This window comes from Macrobrachium nipponense, chromosome 10 (assembly GCF_015104395.2).
Source record: "Macrobrachium nipponense isolate FS-2020 chromosome 10, ASM1510439v2, whole genome shotgun sequence".
NCBI classification, from domain to species: Eukaryota; Metazoa; Arthropoda; class Malacostraca; order Decapoda; family Palaemonidae; genus Macrobrachium; species Macrobrachium nipponense.
In genome coordinates this window covers 79,414,879-79,437,037 of record NC_087204.1, presented here as the reverse complement: position 1 = coordinate 79,437,037, position 22,159 = coordinate 79,414,879, and the positions used below count along the sequence as shown (strand labels likewise).

At 41.5% G+C, this 22,159-nt stretch overlaps 1 protein-coding gene across 1 annotated transcript in view; it reads left to right on the top strand.

Annotated features, from left to right (window-relative positions):
- The window catches only part of LOC135224011 (uncharacterized), a 248,225-nt gene extending 236,400 nt beyond the window's left edge, over nt 1-11,825 (top strand). The window contains exon 11 of the mRNA XM_064262935.1: nt 11,632-11,825. Within this exon, the coding sequence (XP_064119005.1) occupies nt 11,632-11,812 (181 nt within the window). The 3' untranslated portion in view covers nt 11,813-11,825. The remainder of the gene's footprint in view (nt 1-11,631) is intronic.
- Nucleotides 11,826-22,159: the final 10,334 nt, after the last annotated feature.

The window sequence follows — 22,159 nt, the reverse complement described above, 5'->3', positions numbered from 1 at the left end:
TTAAGTGCTTTGCAACACTAAATTGATCTGTAGAAGAAAGCTACTTTAGTGGTAGAGTAGTAGTAGTAGTAGTAACAGATGATCTCCAATAATCATGTTAAGTTCTTGTCCAGCTCATGTTGGAATTAATATAATCTGAAATCACAGATAGTATTAGCTTTCATATTCATGCAGTATCTTTGTGTGACATTTGCAAAGTTGAATTGTTATCCATTAATTTTTTAAAAGTACGCCATTAGTTCTTATTAATTATTGCATCTTTTAAATTAAAATTGCAGGACTGCGAGAATATATATTTCTTAGAAATTTTGTTGGTCCTTAGAGGAGAAGGTTGTAAGTCAAGTAGGTACTTTTGTTTGTGATGGATTTGTAGTCACCTTTGGTTGTAAAAATAGCAAGACAAAAGAGTCTGAGAGGGACTAAAATTGATAAACTTTAGTTTTGATTTCATATAAAGATGAGGAAATTTAATGTAGTGGTCAAAAACTTTTTGGTAGTTACTGCCATTTAAATATTTAGACTGATTTTCTTGCTTACAAAAGTAGTATGATATTCTTGCTTACAAAAGTATTATTAAATGCATGTCCTTTTCTTGCAAATACCTGTGTGAATGAACTATCAAATTATCACTCTTGCTTCATAATGTTATCTTTTAACCTGCAAGTCAAGGTGAGTCAGTTAACTCTTGTGTTAAATTTACACCATATTACCAAATCATTTTCTAAGCAAATAACATCTATGAGTGTGCAATTTTTATTTCTGGGCTCAGCCTGTGTCGCTCCGTGAAATGCTTCCTTTAGTCCTTATTTCTAAGGTAAAAGTATTGCTACAAATACCAGAGAAAAAGCTAAAATGATAGTGCCAGCGTATACTGGCTCGCTCACCTTTATTTAAAGGTGTCGGTATGGTATCTGGGGCGAGTGGAAACCACTACCAGAGGTCCCTTGCCATTTAGTCTCTTTCTTCCTCAATATCCCTCGTCTACAGAGGAGCCGATCTAAGGCCCCGCTACCCGCTACCACTATAACTAGCGCCTTTGTTTTCATTCCTTTCAATAGCACTGTTCACGCTGCATGCGTTCTTTATTTGTGCTGTGTTTTCGCTCGGAATTCTTTCCCTTTTCATCATCATGGAACGTCAAGCTTCTGCATCCAAGTTAAGTATTGCAATTAATGTTTGAGATCATTTTGAGATGGCATTTGGCAATATAAGCCAAGTTATAATAGGTTATATGTGAGAGCGGCAGCACGTGTGTTGTCGTTCCCGCGCCGCCATTTCATGGCTCGCCAGCCGCGTGATGATTCACTGCTTTCTTGCACCAATTGGTCTCCCATACTAATTGGTGTTACTGACGTTTTTAATTTATTAGTCCGTTCACGGGGGATAGCCTACTTCCGAACTGCATGCTTTCGTGTCATAGCTTACACAGTTACCTTTCTTGCTTTGAGGTTGACATATCGACCATTAACTTCTCAGTAAGATAGGATCTTTCAAGACTCTCTTGTCTTATATACGGAAGGACCCTGGTCCCTACGTAGCCCTTACTGTCCTTGAGCCATCCTGGCCGCTTGACCCTCGAATATTCGTTACGGCATCTAGGCTAAGCCGCTCTGAGTTTCTAGGCTGACATACCCAAATCGTTGGATTGCGATTAACCTAGTTTCTCAAAGGACAATTTCTTCCTCTCTCGCTCCATATTTATTTCTCTCTCTTCCCCCCGTGTTAGGACAGGATATTTATGTTATGTGTTGCTATTCTTGTAGACAGCATCTAGTTGGCCTATAGGCCTTCTTTGGATTGTCTGGCCTTTCACACTGCGTGACTGTTCACCCGGCTGAGAGTGTCTCCAGTCGATCGTGTACGAGCCACCCTGCTACCGACCCCTTTCAGTCCCCCCCCCCCTCGCTCACCCACTTCGGTGGAGTGACGACTCGCTCACGCTACCTCAGGTACCCATCCGAGTCAACCATGGGGGGGAGGGGGTTAACTGGGGGGTACACTCGGTGAGCAGGCCTGCTGTACTCTGCCGCGCTGCTAGTGGAGTAAGGGGGGTCCCTGCTCGGCCGAGCCATGGTTGGCCACCAGGCTCGGGGGAGCGGGATACACCCCAACCCACTAGGTAGTGTATCCCTCTAACTATCTATTGATCCCACCCTTTCCCACCCCGCTCCGGCGGCCTCAGGGCTCCGGCTAGATATGTGAAAAGGCTCCGGCCTGTCTGTGGGATTCCATTATTGCATGCATGTTTTATTACACATAATATAGCATCCACATTCTGTTGTAAGTTATTATCTTACTATATCCAGTTATATGCACCGGCGGAGTTTTCAACTCCGCCAGGTATTTAACTGTCCCACCCTGTTACGTCTCGCTCTTCAACCCTGTACCTGATATTGGGTTATATCCCTCACTCCGGCACAATGGGGACAGCTTGAATCCACTCAATCGGTCAGATTTTGTAGCCGGGCTGTGGAGTCCTAGCTAGTTCCCATTACCTGCCTAGGATGTTCCTACAAGTATATATGGGGCACCGGAGCTAGTAGTAACAGGGTGACATGTTATCGTGCAGTATATATGCTGATGCCGGAGTTACTCCGGCAGCAATAGTATACCGCACACAACCACGGACCTGTTCCGGAAGGTTGTTGATGATACTCTTGTATCATTTGACTTACAGGTTACCTGTTGTCTGGAGGAGGGCTGCAACGCCATTCTCCAGGAACCTTGTGGGCACGTGGTCTGCCGGGCACATGCTGGCTGCGCAGTTGGCCTGGAGGATTACATGGTCTGGCACCACAAAAACTGCATCATTTGCTATGCTTTGGTGAATGAAGTCACCTCCGAGGTTTATGACACTCCGGTCTATACATAATGATACAATGAGAATCAATAAGCTGTAATATACACTATTGTACTAGGTTAAGTTAATCTCTAGTGTTAAGTATTAATAATAACCCCTCTTACAGGGAGTACAAGCGGTCCGGGATGCTGCCTTGTCCACCCTTAAGGCATGGGTTGGCGGATTTGGTGTAACTCCGCCAAGGGACAACCCTACATCCTGTCCCAGGACATGGCCGCCCTCATCTTCCCAGGGGTGAAAAAAGGATCTGTGGTGGACCCCGAGATGGCTGCTCCTCTGATCGCCAAGATCCAGGAAGCAGTCGCACTCCCGATGGAGGAAGGCATTGCAGAAGAAGTCGTGGGGAATGTGGCAGCCCTCGACTTGGACCGCGAGCCCATGGCTATTGACGACATGGGCAATGGTAAGAGTGGTAGGGAGGCAGGTTTTGTAGGGGCTCAAGGGTTGTCCTTGAGTCCATTTTTAACTTCTTCCCCTTCCACTTCCACTTCTTTCCAGGGATTCGCCGATAGACCTCAGTCGGTCAGACCGAAGTCTTCATTGGCAGTCCCTAAGTTAAAAGTAAAACGGACCTTAAGTCTAATCAAAAGTCCCTGCCAAAGAGGTCAGGAACCAGCCTAGTCACCAAGCCACCGGCTCATAATCCCGGGGCAGCCAAGGCGAAGGTCACTCCCCCACCAAAGGGGTCGAGGACCAAGGTTCCTAAGGAGAAGGCTCAGCCTCCCTCCTTTGACCCTGATGCATTCTCGGCTAGCATCATGCAGCAGATGGGCAGCATGGTTGGGGACTTGGTCCAGTCCAAGTTCCAAGAAATGTTTGCCCAGCTGTCTACCACGCTGGAAGCATCGGGCCAATCCATCCAATTCTTGTCGGAGAGGATGGTAGCCCAGGAGAACCTGATGGCGGGTCTTTGAGACAATATGGCAGCAGGACAGGCACCGCCCGGCCAAGTGATTCAAGCATTGCCGATGCCGGACTCGTCCAATCTTCCTCCATTTAAGCCAAACAACCCATGGAGGGTAGCAGCACACGCTCCGTTTTCAGAGGGTATGCTGACTATTGAGGGTTGCGGAACTCGAAGGCTAGAAGACTTCGAGTTCTATCCTGAGGGACTCCGGCCCCCTTTCATAGGCTATGTTCGTCTAACGGATGCTGCCATGAGGAGGGAGGATAAAGCCCCTAAGGAAACGGTAATCCTCCCCCGGGACCAAGCCCAACAAGCTTGGCTCCGGAACCGGGAAGAATGGGAATGCACGAATACAACTCACTGCATTCAAGAGCCCGTTTACGATCTTCACCGTAAACGAGGACACCCCGTTGCCATTCACTTCCAAAGTGACGGAGGCAGCTATGAAAGATGAGCCTATGCCCCAGCTCCAGGAGACGGATCTGACTTCCCTTCTGCTCCCCGGATCGGCTGAGTACTATATGGACGCACCTGCCACCTTTTCGGTGGGCAAGCTCAAGCCGGACTGTGGTAACACACTGTTCAGCAAGACGTTGCCTAGGCTATCAGAAGCTCTGATACAAGCCGAATACGACGCTAGGATGAGGCTCAGCAGGTCCCTCAGTTCGCTGACTATGACTGAGATGGCATCTCTTATCTACGGACAAGAGACGTTATTTAAAATCATGGCCAAGTCACTACTGCATAAAATGCAATGTGACTTATATGATTTCATTATAGCTCGGCGTAATTGTAGGAAGCATGTTCTGGCGGAAGCCACAATCCGCCACAAACCTAACAAGTTGATCGCCTCATCCATATGGGGCACGGACCTCTTCCCCGCCTCCGCTGTGAATGAAGTCTTATGTGAAGCGTCAAGGGTCAATCAGAGCCTGAAAATTCGTTGGGACTCGTGTCCAAACGGAAACCCGAGTCCACCGGATCGAATCCCAAAGCCAAGAAGAGACCTAGGAAGTTCCAGCCCTTCCAGGCTCCCTAACAGACTATGATGCAGGCGGTTCCAGTATCCCAAGTACCACAACCGTCGACGTCCAAAGCACCGCGCCAACAGCAGTTTGTGCTTCTAACCCAGCCGGCACAAGTCTCAGGCTTCGACCTCCTTTGCGGTCTCTAGGCCTATAACGCGACGTTTGAATCGCAATCATTTCAAGTGTTCAATAGGTTCGCCAGAGGCAGCCGAGCTAGGGGTCCCTCCCGTCACTGGGGCGCCGGAACAGCCACCAACCGGGGCAAAGGCTTCCGGGGAGCACGGGGTGGCCGCCCATTGGCAAACCAGTGAGAATCCCCAGGTAGGAGGGAGGCTGTACCTCTACCGGCATCGGTGGGATTTCAGCAACTGGGCACAGAGCATTGTGACCAAACGTCTGGGGTGGAGTTGGCTTCAAGGTCCTCCTCCATCCAACACCTTTTACCAAAAACCAACAGCGGAATTGGTAGAGTATACCCAAGAACTTCTTCAAAAGAGGGTAGTATCAAAAGTCAGAAACTTAAAGTTTCAAGGGTGCTTGTTCAGCGTGCCAAAGAAAGACTCGAACAAACTAAGAATAATTCTAGACTTGTCCCATCTGAACTCATTCATTCACTGCAACAAGTTCCGAATGCTGACCGTTTCGCAGTTGCGGACTTTACTTCCCCATGGGGCCGTCACCACCTCTATAGATCTTACAGATGCCTACTATCATGTCCCAATAGCAAGACACTTCCGCCCATTCCTAGGCTTCAGACTAGGAAAGAAGGCCTACTCCTTCAGAGTAATGCCATTCGGGCTCAACATAGCGCCCAGAATATTTACAAAGTTGGCGGAAACAGTAGTCCAGGAGTTAAGAACTCAGGGAATAATGTTAGTAGCCTATCTGGACGATTGGCTCTTATGGGCCACAAGTATCGAAGAATGTCACAAGGCAACGGTCAAGGTAATTCAGTTTCTGGAACATTTAGGGTTCCAGATAAACAGAACCAAGTCCCGGCTAACGCCGGAGTCACGTTTCCAGTGGCTAGGAATCCAATGGGACTTAAACTCTCATACTCTATCAATACTGCCGTTAAAGAGAAGAGAAATAGCCAAGGCCACAAGACAATTTCTCAAAAACAGACGTCCCTGAGGAACCAGGAAAGAATCCTAGGTTCACTCCAATTTACATCAGTGACGGATGGTCTACTGAAAGCCAAACTAAAGGATATAAACCGGGTTTGGTGCTCGAAGGCAAACCAAAGATTTCGGGACAAGATGGCTCCCATTCCGGCGATCTTACGCAAGAGGCTCCACCCTTGGACGGAAATCAAGAATCTGTCAAAGACAATACCCTTGCAATTCCCTCCGCCGGCCCTAGTGGTCCACACAGACGCCTCATTGTACTGACGCATCAATGTACTGGAAGTTATGGCAGTGTTTCTTACCCTGAAAAGGCTACGACCAGCCAAGAAGTCTCATATCAAGTTGGTATTGGACAGTGCAGTGGTAGTCCACTGCATAAACAGGGGTGGCTCCAAATCGAGCCATGTGAACTATGTCATGATAGCCATATTTGCTTTAGCAGACAGGAACAGATGGCACCTATCAGCCACCTCACCTAGCCGGAGTGAGGAACGTGGTGGCAGATGCCCTGTCACAATCCGTCCCACTAGAGTCGGAGTGGACGTTGGACAAGGAGTCATTCAGATGGATCTGTCAACAGGTACCAGGGCTTCAGGTAGATCCCTTTGCCACGGAGTCGAACCACAGACTTCCTTGTTATGTGGCCCCCAACCTGGACCCTCTGGCTTACGCCACGGACGCTATGGCTATAGATTGGAATGTATGGAAAAGAATTTACCTCTTTCCTCCAGTGAATCTACTCCTGAAAGTCCTGAACAAGCTCAGGACATTCAAGGGTCACATTGCACTAGTAGCCCCCAATTGGCCCAAGAGCAATTGGTTTCCTCTACTACTGGAATTAGGACTCCGGCCTCAACGGATTCCCAATCCCAAACTGGCGCAGTTGGTACAAACGCGGACTGTGTCCACTTCCTCAGAAATTCAGAAAGCCCTAACTTTAAGGACTTCATGAAGTTTGCGGCTCAGAAAGATGCCAACATCGATCCTCAGAACATCCGGTTCTTAGAATAGGACAAACAGGAATCGACCTTGCGTCAATATGACTCAGCAGTTAACCCCTTCAGCACTGGGACGTACACATGTACATCTTTTACGGTACAGTAATAAAAGACCGGGACGTACGCATGTACGTCTTTCATCCCTCCTCGAAAAGCAAAGCGTTTTCTTCAGCTTGGATGGTTTCCGGACGCAGTATTGTGTACGAGAGAGGTGCTGAAGCTCCAACAACAATTCATTCTAACCAATGAGCGTCCGATGGACGTCGTGACGTCATTTTCATATGGGATATTAGGAGGGGTACAGGCCAAGTTCATATGCCAGTGTGCCTCAGGCTATTATCTGAGAAGGATGATTACCATTTTGTCCATAAACCATGTAGATTTGAATTCTAAACTTTTTTCCCTTTTGATTGCAGTTATTTTATATGTTTTTTTTTCAGTATCATGTCAGATGATAGTGTTTCAGAGTCAGGGTCTGAGTACCTGCCAAATCTATCAGATGATGATTATAGTGATAATTTCTTAGAGGTTGACAGTGACAACAAGTGTTTGGAAGACATTGAACCTCTTGTCGATGAAGGCTGGCGGTTCATAACTGATCCATCTCGTGACTTGCGCCCAGACCCAGCCCCCCGATTCACAGAGGGTGGCAATGGGATTCCTGCTTACACATCAGATTTCACCTGCTTACGTGATGCATTTTTTTTCCTTTTTTGTGGTGATGTAATTGACAAATTGTGTGAATGGATGAATGCTCGGGCAGAGTAGTACTTTCATTTAACAGGAAAGTGTAAGGTGAAAGGACTTCTATGGAGGCCTGTAACTCGTGATGAGATGTGTTTTTTTTATAGCTTGCTGATGATAATGGGTGTGAATAAACTGCCCCATATGTATATACGTATTGGTCACGAGATGCTGTTACTTTTATCATCATTATTATTATTATTACTATTATTACTGTTTTATTATTATTATTACCAGTGCCGTAAACATTCATTGATGTATACGCTGTTTCTGTATGAAACCCAGGAATAACTGTTTCAGTAAGAAAACTAGTACTGCTATTACCACTACTACTATTTTACTACTACTTTACTACTTTTTCTGCTACTTTATTTCTATTAATTTACTACTATTTCTACTACTTTTACTACTTTATAACAGTTCCTACTTCTGCAGTTACTTTTTCCACTAAATATTCCTATTTTTTCCGATATTCTTACTATATTTTTTGTAATTTTTTGACAATGGGGTAAAAAATATTCATTGATATCCATACACACAATGTTTTCACATAAGAATATAAAGGAAAAATATGAATAACATGAAATTTAGTGGGAGCAAGTAATGATTGATACTCGCGGTCGAAGGGGGGTCTCATGCGGTATGCAAGCATTTGCAGCAATGCAGCAGGCCAGTGGCGGAGGGGTTAAGAAACTGGCTATATTTTTAAAGGACTCAAATGCACAAACCATGACCACGAATCTGGCCATAACCTTTTTCAGAACCTTGTTCGAAAAAGGTTTAGCAGCAAGTACAATTACTACATACTACCAAATCGGCACTTAAGAAGATCTCCCAATTTGGATTCAATATAGATCTAACAGATTTGTACAGTAGTACCTCGAGATACGAAATTAATCCGTTCCGAGGCGGCCTTCGTATAATGAGTTTTTCGTATCTTGGAACACATTTTACATGTAAAATGGCTAATCCGTTCCAAGCCCTCCAAAAACACCCCATTAAATTTCATAATAAAGCTAAATTGACCTATAAACAATGAAATACTACAACAATTTGCACCATTCAATACCTAAATTAAGAATAAAAATCCAAACCTGTAAATAAAGTGTATATTAGTGTACAAGAAATATTATTACTGTAACGTAAAATGTCGAAGCTTACCTTTCGAGTGAGGCTATCTCCAAAAGTGGCAGCAGAGGAGGAGGAGGAGAACAAACGGCAGATACGTACACTTAACTTTACGAAACATAAAAAAAATATCAAAAAACAAACTAAACTTTACAAAACACATTAACAAAACTGTAACACTTAACTTTACAAAAAACTTAAAATAAAATTTATTTTGTCTTTTTTTTATTTTTACATTTCGTTTTACTTTTTTATAGTTTACGTAATTTCAATTTCTTCACCACCGAATGGATGCCAGTCCATTTCCGGAATTTTTCTAACCACCCATGAGAAGCCTTGAACTCTGGGGTTGCCGTTGATGTCCCCTCTCCGCCGTCGTCTTTGGCTTGGGCAATCAAATCGCCGAAAATAGCGCTGGCCTTCTGGCAGATTGCCGTCTCGGTTATCGTATCGCCATCGATTTCTTTGTCCTCAATCCATACAAGAAGCAGCCTTTCCATTTCATTATGCACATGGCTTCTCTTGTTGGACAAAATAGTGACGCCCTTGGAAGGTGTAGCTGCTTTGATGGCTTCCTTCTGCTTAAGGATGGTGCCTATCGTCGACGATTTCGGCCGTATTCCTTAGCGATCACACTCAACCGCAAGCCAGCTTCATACTTTTTTATTATCTCCATTTTTGTCTCCATAGAAAGTATTCTCTTCTTTCTGTGAACTTCAGCAACTTTCTTGGGACCCATGACTCTATGTACTGTACGTAATTAAGTTACGTTCCCACAACACGATAAAGTAGCACAACACAATAATATGTACGCACTGCAACGAAATCACTAACGAATGTACGTTACTAAACGAAATCGTTGGAGCGAACGAATGCCGATTGCATACGGTAAAGTTTCGGGTGCTAAGTAGCCGAGGTAAAGCACGCCAGCACGTAGTACGTATGTATAGAAGATGCATGATGGGAGGGATGCAGTCCAATTAGAGAGAAGGATTCATGGCTTGGCTAGCATCAGGAACCAATGGGAGAGCAGGAGGATGGTGGCGAGTCTACTATAACTAAGATGGCGGCGGCGTGCGGCGCGAGTTTCAAAATTGTTATGGGGCGAATCTCGGACTTTCAGAAACCTTTCGTATCTTGAAAACTTTTCGTATGTAGAGCAGTAAAATTTTTTGTCTTTGCTTTCGTAACTTGGATTTTTCGTAAGTTGAGCCTTTCGTATCTCGAGGTACTACTGTACTTTTCATCCATTCCAAGGGCTTGTGCTAGACTTAGACCAACTGAGAGACCCAAGACGGTCTCATGGTTTTTAAATGATGTCCTTAAATTGGCTTCTGACACTAATAACGACTCATGTGATTATATAACCCTCCTAAGGAAAACGTTAGTCCTAATAAGTTTAGCCTCAGGAGCTAGAATTTCTGAACTGTCGGCCCTATCTAGGGAACCAGATCATATAGAGTTTCTCCCTTCAGGAGAATTACTACTCTCACCAGATCGTCAATTTCTAGCTAAGAATGAGGACCCACAAGATAGATGGGCTCCATAGAAGATTGTCCCACTTCCCCAGGACCCATCCTTATGTCCAGTTAATTCCCTAAGAGCATATTTAAGCAGAACTGCCCTGATATCTTCAGGTCCTTTGTTCATTAGGGAAAAAGGTGGTACTATTTCCCTAAAAGGAATTAGGCAACAAATTTTGTACTTTATAAAGCAAGCTAACCTGGAATCTTTTCCACGGGCACATGATGTTAGAGCAGTAGCCACCTCAATTAATTATTTTCAACATATGAATTTAGACGATCTCAAGAAGTACACAGGCTGGAAATCTCCGACAGTATTTAAACGCCACTATTTGAAGTCTTTAGAGGCCCTTAAATTCCCAGCAGTGGCAGCCGGAAACACAGTTTCCCCTGACACTGCGTAAAACAGTAATAAGTAGTTATGTAGCCTATGTCTCTCTTGCATCTCTCTCTCTCTCCTACCTGCCTCGCTAGCATTCTTGCCGTAGCTCGGTCATTACTGGGTTTTATACTTTACCTTGGATGGCACTTTCTATGTATATTGATGATTTGTACTGTATATATTTGTATCTGGGTCTAATTTCCCTATGTGGTAATTTTGTTGACTGGTGTGTGTTAATTGAGCCATTGTGGGTTATCTAACCCGGTTGTGTAGATAAGCTTAATTTTAAGGATCATTGAAACTTTCATTTGTTTGATATCTTTATTGTTTATTGTAGAATTAATTACCTAGATTACAGTATTTAATTCTAATTGAGTTTTAATTTACTTATATTTATTGGTTATCTGCACTATCTGTCCAAGCTGGTGGGGCCAATTCTCTGGCACTATTTCACGGAGCAACACAGGCTGAGCCCAGAAAAGGGATTTTGACGGAGGAAAAATCTATTTATGGGCAATGACCTGTGTCGCCCAGTGAAATCCCACCCCACTTTTTCTTCCACACCCTATTTGGCCCAAGCTTGGGTGCTATCTACAGGAATGAAAACAAAGGCGCTAGTTGTAGTGGTAACGGGTAGCGGGGCCTTAGATTGGCTCCTCTGTAGACGAGGGATATTGAGGAAGGAAGAGACTAAATGGCAAGGGACCTCTGGTAGTGGTTTCCACTCGCCCCAGATACCATACCGACACCTTTAAATAAAGGTGAGCGAGCCAATATACTCTGGCACTATCATTTTAGCTTTTTCTCTGGTATTTGTAGCAATAGTTTTACTTTTGAATTGAGTACTAAAGGAAGCATTTCACTGGGCGACACAGGTCATTGCCCAGAAATAGATTTTTCCTCCGTCAAAATCCCCCTTTTTTTTATCTTTCAGAGATGTTCAGTTGGTAAGAGCTGATGAAGAGAACTTTCTTGAAGGAATAATCGATCTTGTAAGATTAGAGGTTGTTGAAAAATTGGTTGAAGATCTTTTTGAGGAAGCACTAAGCGCTGCAGAAAGTAGTGGTGATCTTGATGCACTAAATGAAAAAATGTCTTCTTTTACTATGAATTAAATGGTTACCCTTATTATTGTTTGTGATTACCCGCACCATCACTGCAGAAAATCAACGAACGGCAAACCTGTTTGTCTAGTCCTCAAGGGGTGTATATTCAAGTTATCAGCATAATTTTCATGTACTGCATGTATGAAGGTTCCACTTTGATCAGCTTAGTTTTGAAGCTTGTCTCTTTAGTGGACGTTGCCAGTTACAATTCTGCTAAAATCAGAAGGTACATGAATAAGAGGAGACCCAAAGGTCATGTTGAAACAGGACAATTTGTAGTTGTAATAGCGTCAAAGACAGAAACCATGACGAAGAAACTGGAATTCTTCTGGAGACGATGTTTAATGATGTTAAAAAGCAGCCTGAAGAGAAATAGATTTTGATGCTGCAACACACTTGTCCTCCTGAGAATGAATAACAGACAAGAAAGGAGAGGCAAACCTAACAATGCATAGATTATAGTAAGAACAAAATATTTACACAGACAGTCGAGAGAGTAAAAATTTGAACAAACAAAAGGAGTCTAGAAGGATTATGAAGAAAATGTTGGGAAACATACTCTGGAAGAGGAAGTTAGAAATCTTTGGAATAAGCAGTGCCAAAGGCAGCAGAATTCAAGCGTGGTGCGACATCTTGAGAGGGATGAAGAGACATGGTGAAATGGAGAGAAAAGAAGAGGCAAGCTTTAGCAGGTTAGACTTTAAGAAAATCTATGTGGCGCAGGCAAAAGATAAATGTCATGCAGAATTGAAATTAAATTTTAACAGGAAAACTAAATGGATGAGAAGAAATAAAAAATATATATGTTTGTAACCGAGATGAGAAATTGAAAATTACAGGGAAATAATGGAGTAATAGAAGTAACACTTAAAGAACATGCAAAATGGAGAGAATGAAGTATGTAGCAGATGTTTGATATGACAGACCTATAGAGAACTTTAAAAAAGTTAAAACCCCGGCATGAAAAATATATTAAGTGATATAGTAAGCGTAATTAATCACTGCACTTAGTTGATAAGTATTGACCCTATCCTGTGTTGTAAACAACATTCATGCACTTCTTCAAGCCTCATGCATTTATTTAAGTACCTAGCTTATTTTCCCTGTTTGTAGCACTGTCCACAGCTGAGCAGAAATGCCCAAATTTTCCTTTATAGCAGAACTGTTCATATTCATTTATCATTCCTATATCATTAGTTATTATTTTCATTAATTTTTTTCTATTCCTTTTTATTTATTGGTGTTCAATGTTAGAAGTAAGTTTCTAAAGAGAAGCAAAGTTATGTACGGTAGTTGGCATCATTCTTCTAGATCGCTGGCCTTAATGTTTACAGGAGTTAATTGTAAGTAATTATATGTTTATAATCTGACAACATTGCTTCTTGGCAGCTGTTAGTAACATTCCAATGAATTTTGATAGTGAATTCAGTGTTTGTATTATTTGTCTTTGTATCATTTGATGATTGTTATACCGAAGGGTTAATGCCATTAGTAATAACTGATTAGCAAGGTAGCGTTAAGAGTAATGTGTTTATAAAGATTTTTTGATTTGTTAGTATACCTCTACACTCAATATTTTATATTTTCATCTGTAACATTTGTATATTGTTTCTGGATTTTCTTCCTAGCTGTAACAAGTTTTCATTATCATTGGGTACTAGTTTATTGTGCCTAATGTTTGTGCATACACTTCTTAGCCCAGAAAAGGTAGATAGCTGTCCCTTGCCAAGGGGGCAGGTAAGTGAGAACATTCTTTCTTAAGGATCTTTTGCAACGTGGGGGTTTTTCTTAAAAAAATTTCTGTGATCATGGTAGCAATTATGAGTAGACCTTGGGATAACTTAAGTAATTAAATTGCTTTTCTGGAGTCAAGTTCCCAACTCACATTATAGCCAGTTGGCTTTGATGTGTACTGTTGAAAAATAGAAGTTTCAGGCCTAAAGATGAAAATACGGGATTTGTCTTGGCATTCCATTAGGGGAGTATGCCTCTGGCATCCCTGGACCTCAAGGATGCATGCTTCATGTCCTTATTCACCAGCTTGGAGGAATACCTTCGCTTGATTGAATGGGAATAAATTTTGGTTCAAGATTGTGTTTTAGCCTCAAAAATACCCCTCAACTCTTCAACCAGCACTGAGGACTTTTTTCAACTGGTTTAAGTCACCAACTAGTCAATTCACTTTGTGCAGTGTAGTACCTTGGGCCACAAGTCTGCCTTAGGGATGTAGAACATATAAGATGTTGGATCCATATTCACTTGGTGAGTTAGTAGCAGTGGACCAACAATTACAATTTGAGGAAGCTTGTTTGGAAATCTTAATTCTTTCACCTCTCACTTCTTCACATAAGGCATCCTAAAGATTTACTTTTGTGCCTGAACCACCCTTAAGAAATTTCCAGATTCCCTCCTGAATCATTTGAGATTTAATCACCAGTCTGGGACATACAATATATCTGTACTTCCTTTAAGACTATAATTTGGTCATAGGTGGTAGAGTTGATGAAACAAACTAATTTGTATGAGACAAGATTAGTCTTCCAATTAAACACCATCACTCATAAAGTGTGTCCCCCGCCTCTCAGTCCTGCAGATTTCATCCTCATAGCCTGAGTACAAAACTTATGGAAAGAGGTAGATAGGTAAACTGTCGGGGAACATTAGAAGAATGTGGTCCTATTTGTGACAGGATTGTATGAAAAGTTTAATTTTGTTTTGGTATTGGGTGATGTTTGCTTATTTTCCCATAGAATATTTCCAGTAATGCAAGTAGATGTAGGTATTCCATAATCTCCAGCTAAACATTCTGTACCCTATGTACAGTGGTGGTGTATAGTGTATTCTATTCAATTTTCAGGAGGAATGGCAAGGTCCCTTTTAGCATAGACATAACTTCTTGTCATACTCAATTCAAACTAGGTGTCATACTGAATCCAAAGTAAGGAAATTTATCTTCTCTGGATGCATAAGACATATCTGAAGAAATAAATGTATATGCAACATACAGTTCAAGGATTGCAATTCAATTAAGAAAGTAGAACCAATTGCAATATTGCCTTATTATGAAGCTTTTGTGGTTAGTAAAATTCTTGAACATTCCCTTGATTATATATTGTATAATTGTTATTGGTATTTTATGCATTGTTGAAATATGGTAGGTGGCTATATATGGACAGCATATGGTTCTAGAAGGTGTCTGTTGATGTATTCAAGTTATGTTGTGACGTCATAGACAAGATGGCAGCGGCGTTGGTGGGATGTAAACGACAACACGGGGAGAAGGAGACACGTGCGTGTGGTGTTTGGTTGGTAGGGGAGAGCTCTCTGTCTGGTAGGAGTTTTTGGGTCGTAAGTCTTGTTGTGCTGTTGATCTAAGGTGATTTCTGAAGTATAATGGAGTTGGAGAATGCGTACAGGTGGGTAGATTATTCATTTGTGTAAAGAAAGTTAGGCTCGGCTAAAATTCAAATCCCTTACTCCTACCAACTATGTAGCTACGTATTAGGCTGGGTATTCACGCTCAGGTTTACCCGTCAGTCTATCTGGCACTTCATCCAAACTGAGATTAACTTACATGTGGACTACAGTTTTTGGGCAGTCGGTCCACACACCAGAACTGATAAACTGATGGAATTACCTAAAGTTCTTTTGATTGACTGACAGGTGATTGCACGTGTGGATGGGTAAGCAATGGCCTTATGACAGTTTGCCGCTGGATTTTGCATGGGAAGGATCTCGGCTGCTCGGACCAGAATATGAATAATCTATAAATAGGCCTAATTCATTTTGCTGTTAGAAACTTTGGTGCTATTTGTTGACTGCTATGAGTCCAAACCTGATGATAAAGAATAAAAAAATATTTCCATGTGTAGACAATTTGGTATAGGCCCAGGCCATTGTTCTGCCTTTTAATGAAAGGTTACTAGTGAAAGTTGGCTTCACGGTCCATTTTATAATTAATTGAACCAACCCCCAAGTCTAATTTAACCTTATTCATTAATAGTGAATGGGAATTGACATCACTCTTTAAAAGCAATATTTAGACCATACTTAGTTATGCCTTTTTGCTTTTTTCCTATTTTTAAGTGAATTATGGCAGCAGCTATTAAGGCAGCAGCTAGTCTGTGTAGCTCCACCTCCTTATCAGCCAGTGGAGTTTGCATCGCTGCCACATAGTGTTGCCACATGAAGGCTGGGCGAGAAATGAGGGCAATGACCTCGAGTTAACTGACTGACCCGTCGAACAACTCGACTCAACTCATCTGTCGAACATTTGTGGGTGAACCGACAGGTAAACTGATTGTGAATAACTGGTCTTAGGCATAGTAAATTCTTTGATATTACCTTTAAAAAATTTTGCCTCATTTGATACAATCAATGTAGCTATGTACATTGCTCAATAACATGATTTAATGGTGCAGTTAAATTATTTAACACTTGACTTATACCCTTATAAAATCTAAGATTTTAGCTTTCCAAGAGTATAACATGTAAACATTTGGTAAAACAAGAGCTTGGGCTGGTGGTTGGAGATCTTACTTGGATCAGGTACTACTCTGTGTTCCACTTCACCTTTGTTAAGAGTTTTGTCCCCTTGCTCTATGTGGACATACACACTACATCTCTTTTATATGGAGCATCCTTCAGCACATGCACTGGACTGGCTTTGTACTAACTAACCAGGAGAGTACCCACATGGATACGGAGGAAAGAGAATGCATGTCTTGCCAAATGATGCCACCAATTCTTCTACTGACCACAGTTAACTTGTGTTGCTTTTCATGGGTTGTGCACTGACTTGAGTACCCATTGTGCTTGTGTTTTTTTGTGTGTTTTGGGAGCTATTTTTGCTCCCAGTGCTGATTTATGTTTAATGAGTAATTCCTGTGTGCCTATAGGAATACTGCTTGGTTTTCTGTGTTGCATGTTATTTGTTGGACCATTGTCCTTATGGAGGGTAAGCAGGACCAATCACTGCCAAGGCTGTGGTCTATTTTGTACAGGCAACGTCAGGTTCGAGTTACGTCATTCTGCCTCATCGTGCTGTTAACCACGATTTTTGGCACCGAAAGTGGACTTAGGTGCTGTAAGTGCTATTCATTCCCATTATAATTATGATGCTTCAGGTTACAGCGATTTTTGGCTTACAGCGTGGCACCAGGGACAGAACCCTGCCGTAAACCGGGGACTACCTGTAGTCAATTATATCCCCCACTACAGTAGAGCTACACTAGGTATTTACTTCTTGCAGGGGGAAAGAATGTATTTGAGATTTCCCCCTGTCCTGAATGTGCTGCATGGCCTTCTCCTAAATTAGAGCATTATGGGGGAAGGAGGAAGAAGACAGAAAGATTGCTTGTCAAGCTGTAATCATTTTCACTTCAGTATAAACATGCCAATAGGGGACACACTATCAATTATCTTTGTGCCTAATATGTGAAATACTATATTGATTTTGGTATCAACCTTAGCATACTGCAAACTGCAACCAATTTGGTTTGCTTAAAGGGTTCCCGTCTCTCCTCCCTCAATGCCCCAGCCGGCCAGCACCACCATTTTTACCAAGCAGTTCGTAAATCATACACAGAAATAATAAAATTGAGAAAATTTTACTTCATATAACTTATTTTTTCATTACTTTACATTCTTAATTTAACTTTTGAACACATTAATAATAGAAAAAATATGAAAAGGGGACTTTTTGGGTGGGCTGGAATGAATTATCCTGATTCCCTTTATTTCTTTTGGGGATATTTGTTTCATGTTTCGAACAAATCATACTTTGAACAGCCTTCTGGAACAGATTAAGTTCGAAGTACGAGGCACTACTGTACTTGGTTGCGTCAATCCATTTTCATGTCTTTTTTTACCTAAGAGATGTTGCCCACAGGTCTTTGGACACATTTTTCTTGGGCCCTGTGGTGGCTGCCCAACCAATTGTGTAACTTACCCATTGCCCTTCACTGGGCATTTTGTATCTTACCTAGGATGATTGTGTTGAAGAGAGAATGAGCGAGTTGGCTGGTCTCTTTCTTTCTCTGTTCCTTTCTTCTCCCTGCGGGCGGGTTTAGGAATAGACACGTCTTATGCTGGACTGGTCTGATACAAGTGAGTAAGGTAGTCATACTGATAGTTGTTTTGCTTTATGTATTTTTGAAATAATCAAACCCTCTATTCAGTAGCACATACTCTGCTCTCTAGCAAGGGAAAGTGAGGAGTGATAACAGACCCCTGTGATACAGTGTTCCCCCTATTCGCAGGGGATGTGTACCAGACACCCCCATAAATAGTTAAAACCCGCGAATAGTTAGAACCACCACTAAAAATGCTTATAACTGCCTATCTTGAAAGTTCAGATACCAAATGTATACCTTTAATAATATCCTACTTCAAATATACTTAAAATTACTAACCTATTACTGTATTAATCTTTGAGGTTATATTATTAATATCATTTCAAAGTCATCTTAAACATTTTACCTTTAAAAATATATACCTACAGCCAATAACAGAGAGAGAGAGAGAGACCAGTGAATGGCAACGTCATATATCTGACCATCAAGAGTGAAATTATGAATTATTTCTGAGACAGAATAATAATGAGAGAGAGAGAGAGAGAATAACTCTAAACTCCAACTCCTTCCCCTCCGCCAATACGTATAACAACTGTCATTACTCCCCCGCCCACCTTCCTCCACATGGATAAAAAGACTGGGAATCGCTATTTTTAATTAATCTTATTAATATTTGAAAATTAGTTATAAGGTAAATCATTTATTTATACTACAAAACAAATAAACATACGTAAGTAAGAGTGTTACTGTTTAATCTCATTAAACTTAATATTATTTGTAATCTAGTACTGTATATTATTATTTTACCATAAAATGTAGTAATGTCCTGAAAGATATACTTATACGTACATACATTTCCAGCCCAAACCGAGGGCAAAAGTTACCACTAGTACATACTATCTGGTGTAGTAAAAGAGAGAGAGAGAGAGAGAGACTGAGGAGAGATGAGAGAGAGAGAGAGAGGAGAAGAGAGAGAGGGGGGGGGGGGGGGGACACATTCCCCCTCCTGATCCTTGATAAAACTTGATAAATTTGACAGTTGTTGGACCCCAGCCAACTCAGCTTGCTACGTGGAGCGCAAAGAGAAAGATGCGGGTAAAATGCATTTTCTTTCATTCTTACATAATTTTTTATTTATAAACTAAAATATTGCTAATTCACTTTAGTATTTTCTTTAATGAATTGATATTATTGCTGTTTACATTAATATTGATATTTGAAAATCGGTAAATCATTTATCCAAAAAACATACATCTCTGTGACAGAGAGAGAGAGAGAGAGAGAGAGAGAGAGAGAGAGAGAGAGAGAGAGAGAGAGAGAGAGATATTTTCGTAGTATTTGTAAAATACTTTCACATATGATTTTTGTAATTACAGTTATTATTATTATTATTATTATTATTAATTTTACTATTATCATATGAAAATATTAATAAAAATATTATACATAGTGTACCATAAAAATCTCATCTCAGGAGAGAGAGAGAGAGAGAGAGAGAGAGAGAGAGAGAGAGAGAGAGAGAGAGAGAGAGAGAGAGAGAGAGCTGGAGTTTGAAAGAAAGATGCGTGAAGACTGGGATTTCCTTCATTCTTACATAATTTTTAAAATTTATAAACTAAAATCTTACTAATTCAATGTAGTATTTTCTTTATTGAATGATTGCTCTTTACATTAATATTAATATTAGAAAATTAGTAAATCATTTATCACACAAAAAACATACATCCCTGTAAGGGAGAGAGGGAGAATTATTAGTTATGTGATATCATTTAATCGAATTAAACTTACTAATACAGTATTGATCAATATTAATATTTTAAAATTAGTAAATCATTTCTGTATCATAAAAATGTATTTAGGCATGAAAATAACATCAAAATACACTAATTAGTGATTATTTATCGTCGGAAATCCTGCGAATAGGCGAATTCACCGCAAATAATGGGTAGATATGGTCCAGATAAAAATCTGCGAATCAGTGAGTCCATGAATCCAGAGAATACGAATAAGGGGGCCCACTGTATATGCTTTGTTATATGAACAGTCAGAATTTTTTTAGTTCACTAGATGCAATGAATCTGCTCATATATCATTGTATTGCAACCCAGACAGCTGAGTTGTTAGATATCAGTTTATCTATCTTCTCATGGACATTGGTCCACCTTTTTTAGAACTCGTTCTTCTAGAGAGGTGGTCAGGTGGGTTAACTCCCAGCCGGTTTAGGATGATCATACCTCCCTCCAACTATGTCCATTCTATTGTTAAGACTGAAGGTTTGTTCCTCATATGAACAAATGACTAAATTTTAAATCAATTTGTATTTTTCATAGCTAACAAACCTGAGGTCTTAACGTTTACTGCCAACCTCTAGCCACCTGTCTTTTATCACTTATTATTCCCTGGGTTGGGGAAAGACTAAAGCGTCACGAGGTTCAATGCGCAGTCTCTGACCAGCTTTCACCTCGTATGCGCAAGTGTTGCCAGATCTCACAGATTCCTTGCTTTACAATCTTTGATTGTTTTAACTGGTTACCAGTTGGCACTTGGAAAGCAATCCTATTGTTAAGACCTCAGGTTTGTTAGCTATGAAAAATACAAATTGATTTAAAAAGTTGTAATTTTTCGTATGCCTCTCTTTCATATGTTTCAGTTTTTGTAGACTTTGACAAAATTTTGATTTGGTTATGTTTCCTTGGTTTTTGTACACTAAGAAACTCAGAAACACTCCATCCAGGGCCCAGTGCGTGATCGAGCCCTGTATAAAGCCCCAAACAAAGCATCCTATCTTCTCTCGTGACCCATTCTGACTCTGTTTCTTGCTGAACAACCATCTCCACACTCATAATCAATAAGAAGGCATAGGTCACAAGGCAAATTTTTGTTGAGTGGGTAAATGAAGTGTTTGGCCCAAGTGTGAAAAAATACCTCAAGAAAATTAGTTCCCCCTCAAGTGCCTCCTGGTAATGGACAATGCTCCTGCACATCCTTCTGGCTTGGAAGACCAACTGTTAGACGAATTTAAATTCATCACTGTCAAGTTCTTACGCCTAATACCACTCCTCTCATCCAGCCCATGGACCAGCATATCTTGAACTTCAAGAAACTATACACAAAGGCATTATTCCAAAGGTGCTTTGAAGTGACCTCAGACACTGAATGGACCCTAAGAGTTCTGGAAGGATCACTTCAGTATCTCAATTTCATAAGTCTTATACAGGCAGTCTCTGGTTATTGGCAGGGTGCTGATAACTGAAAACCGCCATTAACCGATACTCAGCAATTTCGGTTAATGGTGCCTGTTAGGTGTGTTATGGTGCCATAACTATTATCTGCACCTTATGGCGCCGATAACCGAAACTTGGCCTGTTATGGCGCCATAAATTGTTGATTTTATGGCGGTAGACAAGCACCATAAAACCGGATCGCCATTAACTGAGACAGCCAATAACCAGTGACAGCCAATAACCAGTGACTGCCAGTAGATAAAGCTTGGCAGGGAGTGACTTCCAGGACAATGAACTCTGAATTCACAGAAAACTGTGGCCAGAGTATTACCTCAAGAAGTATTTCAAAGGGTTTGAGGCTGACCCCGACGACCCTACGCCTGTTGTGGAGTCTATTGTGTCTCTTGGGAAGTCCATGGGCTTGGGTGTGAATGACGAGGACATGGAAGAGCTAGTGGATGCCCACAGGGAAGAGCTAACCACTGAGGAGTTGCAAGACCTTCAGCAGGAACAGCAACAGATGGCAGATGAGGAATCCGAGGAGGAGAAGGAAGAGAGAGGGGATACTTTACCTACTTCAGTGATTAAAGAAATTTTTGCCAAGTGGAGTGATATAAATTTTGTTGAGACATCATCCTAACAACGACATTGCAATTTGTGTAGTGCCTCAGTGGCGTGATCAGTATGGCCTTGGCCTGCCACCTCGGTGGCCACGAGTTTGATTCTCGGGCATTCCACTGAGGGGTAAGAGATATATATTTCTGGTGATAAAAGTTCACTCTCAACGTGGTTCGGAAGTCACATAAAGCCGTTGGTTCCGTTGCTGAATAACCACTGGTTCCATGCAACGTAAAAACACCATACAAACAAACAAAAACATTGTCATCTGTGCCAGAGTACACATTGGACCTGAATATGTCCAAGATAGTGCACAACAAGCTCCTATTCTACTAGTATTGAATGCAAACCCTCAGTCTACTGTTCTATAACAAGGGGAAGAGCAGACATGGTAGTTTACTCTCAAACCCACTGACCAGCAAGCCATCCTTTCCAGGGAG